Here is a 10,718-nt window from a genome sequence, read left to right on the forward strand (position 1 = left end):
TTTTTTCTCCTTATTTTTCTAAAGAGCGCCAGCGAACAGGCCAACTCGAACAGGCGCCTGCACAGCATGGTGCCTCCCACACGCACCCAAAGGCTTAGAGTTCAGTTTTTCAGTGGGCCCTTCCACCGAGGCTGCCCAACCGTCGTGCCTCAAACGGCTTCACCTCCTTGCCGCTCCACTTCTGCTCTGCTCCGCAGCCAGGGCCACCGCCAACTCCAGCCTAAAGCCGCCCGGCGGGGGCAGGGGCTCCAGGTGTTCTTGCGGTGAAGTCAGCGCCCAGGCCGGCGTCACCACCTCATCTTCCAAGGCTGCTTTCTCAGGCCGCCCTCCCGGTCGCGTGAAGTCTTTCTCCGCCGTGGCCACTGCATCGAGATCCTCTTCAGGCAAGCACTCCTCCCGTAGCCAGGCCCAGGCGACGGCTGGTCTCTACTGAAGGCCTCTGTAAGCTTTTTAGTACCCCTTACAAGGGCTCTTTTTGGATCCTTTTGCTTGGGCCTCCACCTAGCGGTGAGCATGGATGGATTATGAACTTTCGGGCCCCTGGGTCCAGATGTATTAAGGCTCCCCCCACTAATTGTCGCATATGTGGAAGGGGGGGTTGGGGGTCCTCCCTCAGAAATGTTTTAATTTGTTTGATGTGATTTCCTGTATTCTGGTGCATTTTGCAAATGGCCAATACTAAATTCAATCAGATTCATAGCCTACATCCTGATAATGTGTTGATATTGAGGCAATGATTTCATGCAAAGGCTTGGGCTTCAGGGGCCCCTGGGACTGGTAGGCCCGTGCAGTGATCCATCCCTGGCGGAGAGGTCTCCCACTCCCGGCTCCTCCATCACTGAAGACACTGTCTCCTACAGAACGCAACTTGCTCCTCTATGGAAAACGTGCCCATCTACAGGTGCTGCTGTGGAAAGCAGCAGACCGTCCTGATCCACCGGCTGTGGATATTGCCGCGTTTGGATGGAGAAAGAAGACAGGTATGAAGAAAGGAGAGGAACTCGCCCACCCTCGATTCAAGTCCTGTTGCTCCTCCTGATTCGTTAGATGTTATCAGCTGTAACTGCACAGCTGGGTTAAAACTGTGTCATGTATCTGGAAAGTGAAGCTGCAGGCCTGGCCTGTACTAATTATTGTTTCTGCAAAGGCAGTGATGTTACATGTTGCAATATATTAGCACAGCAAAAAGAGCAGAAGGATAAGGATGAAGAGTCTGGAGAAGATGGCGACAGGACAACGGATGAGTACAGAGAGGAGTAGTAGAGGCTAGTTCTTCCCTTTGTTACTCAATTGTGAGTCACAGCAGAGGGCCAGTGAATAGCTATTTTCACAATTATTGTGGAATTCAGAAATAACTTCAGGATCCAAATTGTTCCTAAACACTGAACATTTTTATCCTCCAAAAATCTGTCTAAATCGCCCCCAAAAACTCAGCAAAATCAGCTTAATGAGAGTAAGAACGTGACCAAACCATGTTTAAATAGTGATTTTGAATCTTGAAAATGCCAGGTATGGACTCAGCATCTTCAGTAACCCCTAAAAACATACTAACATTGTCCATTTTGCCCAAGCAGCTCCTATAATATGATCTATATATAGGCGATTATGCTAATTTATGCTAATTAGCTGAATTACACAAATTGCCCAACATATGCAAATTTGCATCTGGCATTTTATGCATGCTGGGGACCCATACTATATATTTCTATCATAAAACTTTGGTGTACTCAACATTTCCGGGTTCACCTTTCTGTCAACTGGACTATATTTAAACATTTAGAAATATATCAGGGATAACAAGTAAGCCTAACTTCTTTTTACATTACATTACATTACATTACATTACATTTGGCTGACGCTTTTTAACCAAAGCGACTAACAACATGGTAAACAGTAAGTTTTAGAACAATTCTCACAATTTTAGGACAGTTTAAAAAAACATTAGAGTACAGTAAGAATAAGTGCGTCGGTGAGTGCTGTTTTTAACAGTTACTTGTCAGTTTAAAACGGCTGGTGAGTGCTAGGATCAGTAAGACTTGTTGTAAGTGTTGCTATGAGAGTAGATGTTCTCTAAAGAGCTGGGTCTTCAGGAGTTTTTTGAAAGTGGAAAAGGATGTCCCTGCCCTTGTAGGAACTGGCAGTGTGTTCCACCAACGAGGAACAACAGATGAGAAAAGTTTGGATTGGCTTGAGCGTACCGGTGGTAGAGCTAGACGTCGTTCGTCAGAGGAGCGCAGCTCTTGTGTGGCCTGTATGATTGTTCTTGCCAGGCAATGGTGGGGCCTAGCGTGGTTAGGGGCTGCTGCTGCTGCTGGCCCCTGCCCTCCTTCCTTACTATCTTCTACATACGTTCAGCTGCAAAGGCATTACTCTCTTTCAACAGGGAAAACAGTTGTTTCTGCATTCCTCATTCCAGATTCAACTGTTGCTTATCTGACTGCATCACGTGCCCCAGTCTACCTTCTACTTGATGAAGGTAAAAATGATGCTAGTGTTATTAACTTTGCCTAAAATGCAAGCACACGACAATGTATGAAAGTTGAGGTATGATAACAGGCAGTAGAGAAATAAGAGAGTCATTACCTCAACTTATTTAAGATCGGCTGAACTTCTGTATAGGGAAAAGTCATGGTTTATGAAAATGCCAAATGTGTGGTGTCAAATCTAAAATTAAACCCTTCTGTCCTAACCTATAGGAAAATAAATTTTCCACCAAGGAACAAATGAAAGTGATCTCATTATCAGATTAATTTATTATTTAGTGGAACGCAACATTCAAAAAAACAAGATGCAAAATACAAACCTGGCAGTAAATTACAGAAAATCTCATCCCTTACAGGAAAAACAGAAACAAGAGTTTTGGCAGTGACACAAATGTTATGTTCCACAAACTTTGCTGCTTCAGTTTATGGTGGCGATTTACATCGTTTCTAGATTATTGTGCAGAGTGATCAGATGCATAACCAGTAATTCATTGCAAATAGCTTCATTAGTAATTTTCACTGTATTTTAGTCCTGGCATCCTTTTAGTAGCTTATAATCAAATCATCAGCACAGGGGAAACTGTGAAAGAGTAGGCAACAAGTCAGCTGAAATCACTATCATTCTGACTGAATTATAAGAACAAACTGATTGCTATAAATGGATGAAAGACGTAATTATATATATATATATATATATATATATATATATATATATATATATATATATATATATATATATATATATATATATATATATCCTTTATTTAACCAAGTCCCATTGAGATCTTGCATCTCTTTTTCAAGGTAGCCCTGAGTTCGCAAAAGTACTTTAATTAAAGTGTTCTCTTATGTTAGCAAACATTGCTCACTGCCAAAACTTTTAGCGATGACTGTACAAAACAGACTTTTTTTCTTTGTTCCAAAACTGTATGGCCACATATAAAATGTTGTTATTCGTTTCAAACCGTATGGCCACATATACAATAGTATTATTTGTCCCGTGTTTACATCAACCCTGTCAACACTGACGATGTTAGGAGATGTGAGGTTCTGCGGTTGGTTAGATAGTGGCAGAGTGGACATGCTAGCTCTGTAGCTTTTCATTGGCTTGCATCAGTAGTGTCATTACCGTTGTATTGAATGGAGAGGAAGTGTATCCCAGCGAAACACTAACTGCTGCTCATTTTGTAGTGTTGATGTTCGTCAGTTATAGAGAGCTTCTCTTGATTAGACAGTTATTGCATTAGCTTAGAGTTGCTGCATGGACCAGTTTTTGTTTAGCTCTTGCATACCACTTAGTTACTGGTCCTTCTTCGTGTTGATATATTTCATTTTCTTGGCTAGGGCAATGGCGTCCAGGTGAAGGTTTCGGTTGAGGAGAGTTGAGCCACAGGTAAGGGCTCCAGCCAAGGCACCGGCAAAGCCACACAGAAACACATCCTGACCTGTACGATAAACACAGAGTATAGGTTAACTATGTATGTACCTGCAGAATGATTTCTGTGTTTCTGATGTTCCATAGTGATGGTTCCATGGTTCCACTCTCCTGCCCTCCTTAACTACAGATCCTGCCCTGCCCACTCACCTGTAAGGTACAGGTTCTTCAGTGGGGTCTGTGGTCGGATGGTTGCATTGAGTTCTGGGCTAAACCGTGCCATTCCGTGATCTGCACCATAGATCTCTCCCTTGGGGGCCCCAATGTAGTACTGGTTAGTTATGGGGGTGCCAGCATCCACATACTCGATCTATAGAGAGAAAATTAGAGATGTTAAGAAACTAGAGAATGACTAAAAATCTGATTAAATTAAATAAAAACAAATACATTAGTGACAAATGAAGACGATATAAGACAGAAAATAACTCCAATGGCTGTACAAGTTGATTTTTGCAAGGAGGCAAGCCATTAGGAGAGGGAGCAGGAGTTGAAGACTCCCAACTTGTGCTGATAGGGCAGAAATAGCTAAGAGATATGAGGTTAGGCGCACATACCCGGTCCTTGATCTTTGGGTAGATCTGGACGACCACATCCACCACTGTCTGGATGAAGGTCTCCTTCAGTTCCTTATAATCAGGACTCCGGTTGGTTACCTTGTCGTCCTTCCACTCTTCAAACCACTCATATTTAGCAAAGCTCACCAGACTCAGTGTGGACTTCCCTGTGTATACATGTGAAATACCATTGTGTCATCCATCTGGGCAACCATTAAGAATGTGCACACACACCTCCATTGATATATTGTTAATCTCAAACCACATTGCAGTTTGCTTCATAACTAATTCTCTACTTACCAGGGCTTCTCTCCTCCCAGGTGGGGTCTTTGGCTGAAGGGGAGGCCACAAAGAGCAGTGGGATATGTTTTGCAGATTCCTCTCTCTTACCCTCCAGGTACTCTGTACAACTTTTTTTTTTTTAAAAAAAGGAAAAGATCAGAAAACCACACAATTCCTCAGTTACCTCTTTGAAGGTGTCTTTTTTGTACATTTAAACCAAAATTCCAATTTAATCAAATTCCACAAATTTACAGTTATATTTGTATATCCGCATACCTGTTGTATACAGTGCAACCAGAAAGTTTTCAGACCCTTTCAAGTCTTCCACATTTTGTTATGTTTTAGATTCATCATAAAATGGATTCAACACCACAAAAAAGCAGGTGTTTGGAATGTTTCGTAAATTTATAAAAAATAAAAGACATATTCCATGAAATATTCCATTTACATAAATATTCAGACCATTTTGTTATGGTGCTTGCAATTGAGCTCTGGTGCATACTTCTATCAATGGTCCTTGAGATGCTTCTACAATTCCAGTGAATCCACTGATAGAAGTAGGATGCACCAGAGCTCAATTGCAAGCGTCATAACAAAGGGTCTGGATATATGTAAATGGAATATTTCAGACTTTTATTTTTTATTCATTTAAAAAACAGTCCAAAAACCTGTTTTTTATAGAGTGATGGATTATTGTGTGTACATTAATGAGAAAAAAATTAATTGAATCCATTTTAAGAGGAGTCTGAAGACTTCATGTACTGTATTTCCTTACATCATTGATAAGCCATGTGGAAAGTTGTATTAGAATAGAACACAAACTGGTGTCACTTACAGTTCATCCAGGTTGTTTTCAGTAAAGATCCAGTAGTTATCTGCTTTGAGACCCAGCTCCTCTTTGGTTCCGTTGATACCCAAAAAGATACTCAATCCACCCTCTCCATTCTTCATCATGTTCAGGTGAGTCTGGATGTCTGTTCCACAAAGAAAAATAAAACACCCGGGAGACATGAATACTTCACTGATCAGATTAATTATTGTTCACCAGAATTATTATCATCAACTTCCTTGATTCCAGAGCCACTGCTTCACCAACCACAACTACCACACACCCACTTAAACGCACGCACACACGCACGCACACACGCACACACACACACACTTCCTCACCTGGTCTCGCTTGCAGTTCCTTTGGCAGCAGCTTCTGGTAAGTATTAAAGATGCCTGCATTTGAGATCACCATGGGAGCATGGACGTGAACTTCCTCCTTCCCCTTCAGCACACTCACCCCTGTTACCATTGACAACCAAAGCACACTTTAGCACACTCACCCATGTTACCATTGACAACCAAAGCACACTTTAGCACACTCACCCATGTTACCATTGACAACCAAAGCACACTTCAGCACACTCACCCCTGTTACCATTGACAACCAAAGCACACTTCAGCACACTCACCCCTGTTACCATTGACAACCAAAGCACACTTCAGCACACTCACCCCTGTTACCATTGACAACCAAAGCACACTTCAGCACACTCACCCCTGTTACCATTGTCACTCTGCAACTACACTTATACAGCAGCAGTACTGTACTGGCAGATAATGCACAGAAAAGGCTAAAAAAAGGAAAAGGCCTTCATCTCCATTTTACAGTTTGTTAAAACAATTTGATCTGTATGCAAACTAGTTATCTTCAAACATCAAAAACATTTCACCAAGTTTGGACATATTACCAATAGCCTCATTGGCTTCATTGAAGAGGATACGGTTGACTGGAGCTCGAACAAGAACAGCGCCCCCTGCCTTCTCAATAATGGGAATCATGTGGTAGGCAATTTCACTGGCCCCTCCCTTGGGGTACCATGCCCCATGTAGGTAATGGCACACCAGCAGACTATGCATGGAGAAGCTGGATTCTTTGGGCATGTTTCCTAGGCAAAAGAAAAAAAAAATTCAAATGACTATAACGTTATTATAAAGAGGATGGTAAATCAAAACCAACTACAATGCCAGGTGTCACTTGCCATAGCAAGTCCTCTGAGATTTTTTAACTGTTACTGTGCCAATTATAATGATGCGTTTTGAATTGGTGTCTTCAAACAAAATCATGTTCATATTGTAGCAAGGGACGAGCTTGTGGTGTTCTGTGTTGTGTGAGTGACATAGCTGTTAGCCAGACTGCAGTGCAGGTGGAGCATGAATAGTTTATCGTGTATTTCTTAGTGTTGTGTTTTAATTTCAGATGTTCTGAATATCCCTTATAGTTCATGTTAGTGTGAATTCCCTGTTAGCAATCTCAGTTATAGTTTATACTCCTAGGGCCTCAATTTGAAAGACATATGAATGATTGATTATGATTAAATGATTTACTACTGCACACCTACCGTATGTTCCAAAGATGTAGCAGAAAACAGCTCTCAGATCCTTGTTGTCCGTTAGGCCGTTGACCACATCTGTAAGGCTACGTGATGCCATCCGGAAGAAGAAGGACATGCGCTTAGCCAGGCCAGAGTACACCAAGAACTTAGCCACAGGGGCAGGGAGATACTTGAGCACAGCGACTGCCCACACACCTCGACCAGCTCTCTACGGGACGCACAGAGCACAGAGGCATGTAAGTACAGCACCTCGACAGACAGGTTTGATCCTATAGCTTAAGTAGTAGAACAGGGTGGTAACAACATTCAGGTCATGGCAGACTCCCAGGGGCATACAAACTGGTAAACCATTGTATTGTTTGTAATCACTGTGTACAAAAGCATAAGTGACAATGGACTTCCAGATTACATTTTTGGCCTTTACCAATGGATATGGTAACTGTGGATTGTGTAACTTGGCCAACCAGTTTGGTAAGAGCAGAGGGCAGGCACACTCCCTCTAGATCCAAGGATTAAAACAGCAGTACGGATACTGAAGCAATCCAATTTAATAGTTTATATGCATATATATGGCAGAAGTACAGAAACAGAAAGTGGTTTTCAACCTAATTTAAATGGTAGGATTCTGCTGATTGTATGATTAAGTTGTAGCATTCTGCAATCTTGTCTAAAGTTAGAAAGACATGTTCACCTTTGACCTAAAAATGATGACACTCTGACACTCTGGCATCTGGGGCAAGGAGCGTTCTGGTACCATCCATAAACCACAAGGTTCAGATAAAGGAGACGTGATAGACTGAAGCTACTGCACAATCTCACCCTGAACACCCACCTCTTAATCAGACACTTTTGGCTATAACAAAATTGCAACAAAAAGGTTTCAGGGTGTCACGCAATGTTATATGTGAAAAAAACAGTGGTTTAATCCTTAATTCAAACCACAAACACAAGCAAGGCAAATATCTTTCAATACACATGCACAACTTTTATGGTGAAATCCCTCAATCTCCTTACCAACAAACTTTACTTAACTTGACTCCAGACTGGCAGACACACAGTAGCCAGTACCCTGCAGAGTGGGGAAAAATCAGCGTTTAAACATCTGGCTCTCTCACCTTCACAAGCCTCATGTACTCATCGATGGCCTTCTCCTCCCCGGGGAAGCACTTCTTGAGCTCCTGAGGGAAGCGGTCGCGTCCCGAGTAGATGGGATAGGTGCGTCTATTTTCAGGTGGCCCGATGACTACCGTGTCGTAGGGGTTGTCGAGGGGCTCCCATTGCAGCTGGCCATTGGTCAGCTGGTCCAGCATGCAGCGGAAAGGCTTGTGCTCGAGCAGGTCTCCTATATAATGGATGCCTAGGGGATAATGGATGGAGCAGGGGGGCAGGTTTAGTCATGCACCTCAGAACTATATTATTTGTGCAATCACTGAGACAGCTACTGAGGCTAATGGTATACAGCTGACATATCTCAGCTAAATATCAGCTCAGATGAGTCTTTATATCCACTGCCTTCAAGAAGGTGGGGCAGGGTAATTTAAGAGTGACATGTTTTCCAAATATGTGAGTTGTGGTTGAATAAGCATATTCATCAGAGATCCCATCAGACCCCTCAACTGCCCAGCAGTCCCCCACAACTTTTAGCCACACAACATGCAATTTGATCCTTTACTCTCAAATCTGCAGCTAAGCCACATGTTTCTGTTGGTGTCATGGGATGGTGTGCTCTACCACTTGGGCCAATAACTTTTCAGGATCCTTGATACAGATATTCAGTTGCGCTACCTAGATTTGAGTATGTGCAGCCAATTTAACCAAGACTTGGACATAAAACTCAAATCTGCAGAAGGGGTCCATGAAGATTGCTGGTTGTAATTAAGTCTTTAGCATGTATACATGGCATATTGGAAACAAAAATGAAGGGCCCTTAGTGTAGATCTGATTTCCTGGCAGATGAGCTTGGTTTCTTAACTTTTGGGGCCATGCACACAGATCTGTGTCCAGGCACAGACTATCCAAGAGTGTGGAAAGATGTATCCATGTTGACTCAAATGTACAATCAAGAAACTCATGGAACCTCCCAAATCGTATTGTGTCTATGATCTATTTATTTTATTATATTTATATATATATATATATATATATATATATATATATATATATATATATATATATATATATATATATATATATATATATACACACACACACTAACCCATTTCCTGCATTGTGTCACTTAATTAATAGATAATATATTATATATCCTATAAAAAGTAAGGGTGGCATCAAGCTTTTCTGAAATAAATTTGGGTGTTTACTTTTTTTCTGGGCCTTAAAAATGTCCCTCTTAAAGGACACGGACAGGATTTTTGGGGAACACTATTTCTTACCAACATCAAATTCGAATCCTTTCTCTGTGAAGGTATGGCAGCAGCCTCCTGCACGGTCATGCTGCTCCAAAACCAAAACCCTTTTGCCAACTTTAGCCAGAAGAACAGCTAGTCCGAGCCCTCCAATCCCACTGCCAATAACAATAGCATCAAGATTTTCTGGCACCTTGCTGGCCAAAAACCCTTGAGATGCAAAAAAAAAATGACAATTAGATCAGAAGCCACTTCAGTGAGTAAATCTTGTCTTTCATAATTAAGATATTGATGAAGAAAACTGCTAGTAAGTACAGCAAGGCAGGCATTTCCTTAACATGTCTCTGGCAGAGTGTTAAATCAAATACACATCATAGTCATATTACGCAACCAATAGGATGTGTCATCAGCAGGGTCATATTAGACTAAGTTAAGTGAGATAAGATGAAACGTATCACTATGCGCAATCGATTTTCAAATGCACACGAGCCGACACGAGTGACTTTGCATAACTTGAATCTCTGCTAAATCATCCATGTTTTGACATTTACACAGACTAGCAATAATGCAACGTAGTAGCTGTCTACAACTTGCAATAGTTGCTTACTATGCTTACCATGTACGGTCAAAAAAACGCATTTCCACGATTTTGACAAATGGAGAGCTTGTTCTGCTCAGTCAACAACAATGACAATTATACTTCCAAATAACAAAAGTCTCTTTCAGTCGTCTCATGAACGGCACCACCCCCTCGCGTAGGCCACCATTTGACCTACCTTGTTTCAAAACTTTGTTTTTTACTTTGTGGTCGTTTACCAGAGGTTTCAGTGGTTCTCGAGTATCTTTGTCAAAGGGATTAGGTCCAGATGTGCTGAATACATATTTTAACACAAACGCGACCAGCGCTGCAGCTATTATCCCAACAGTGATCCACATGGTTACCAGCAACGATAGGACGTTGTTACCATTTATAGCGAGCGCAACACTTCCGCGTAGACTGTTCTACGCTTATTGGATCAGAGTCAGGCTTGGTTATCATGGGAGCCAATGAAGAAATGTTTTGTTCATCATGTCGGTGGTCTGCAAAACATAACATCGATTGTTAACAATCTTTGATAACATGGGGCCGCATGGGACATCGGACAGTAGACAGTTCCCTGGTTAGGCAAATGAGTGTGCTCTCGTCAGCGCAAGCTGTCAAAATATTGATGTATCTG

At 41.9% G+C, this 10,718-nt stretch overlaps 1 protein-coding gene across 1 annotated transcript; it reads right to left on the minus strand.

Moving 5' to 3' along the window:
• Nucleotides 1-3,284: 3,284 nt before the first annotated feature.
• retsat.2 (retinol saturase, tandem duplicate 2) lies at nucleotides 3,285-10,480 on the minus strand. Its single transcript, XM_042086407.1, has 11 exons — nucleotides 10,278-10,480; nucleotides 9,529-9,711; nucleotides 8,254-8,495; nucleotides 7,145-7,346; nucleotides 6,494-6,691; nucleotides 5,925-6,044; nucleotides 5,590-5,728; nucleotides 4,773-4,882; nucleotides 4,473-4,639; nucleotides 4,069-4,228; nucleotides 3,285-3,928 (listed from the first exon to the last, which is right to left on the minus strand). Exons 1-11 carry the CDS (start codon nucleotides 10,435-10,437, stop codon nucleotides 3,783-3,785), a joined length of 1,827 nt encoding a protein of 608 aa, XP_041942341.1. The 5' UTR covers nucleotides 10,438-10,480; the 3' UTR covers nucleotides 3,285-3,782.
• Between the last annotated feature and the right edge of the window lie 238 nt (nucleotides 10,481-10,718).

Source organism: Alosa sapidissima, chromosome 3 (genome assembly GCF_018492685.1).
Source record: "Alosa sapidissima isolate fAloSap1 chromosome 3, fAloSap1.pri, whole genome shotgun sequence".
NCBI lineage: Eukaryota > Metazoa > Chordata > Actinopteri > Clupeiformes > Clupeidae > Alosa > Alosa sapidissima.

Excerpts from the sequence above, each read along its gene's own strand:
- retsat.2 (XM_042086407.1), bottom strand. The coding sequence starts at position 10,437 with ATGTGGATCACTGTTGGGATAATAGCTGCAGCGCTGGTCGCGTTTGTG. Across the intron at positions 4,229-4,472 it reads ACCCAAAGATCAAGGACCGG|ATCGAGTATGTGGATGCTGG; the intron begins GTATGTGCGCCT and ends TTCTCTCTATAG. Across the intron at positions 3,929-4,068 it reads GAAGAACCTGTACCTTACAG|GTCAGGATGTGTTTCTGTGT; the intron begins GTGAGTGGGCAG and ends TTTATCGTACAG.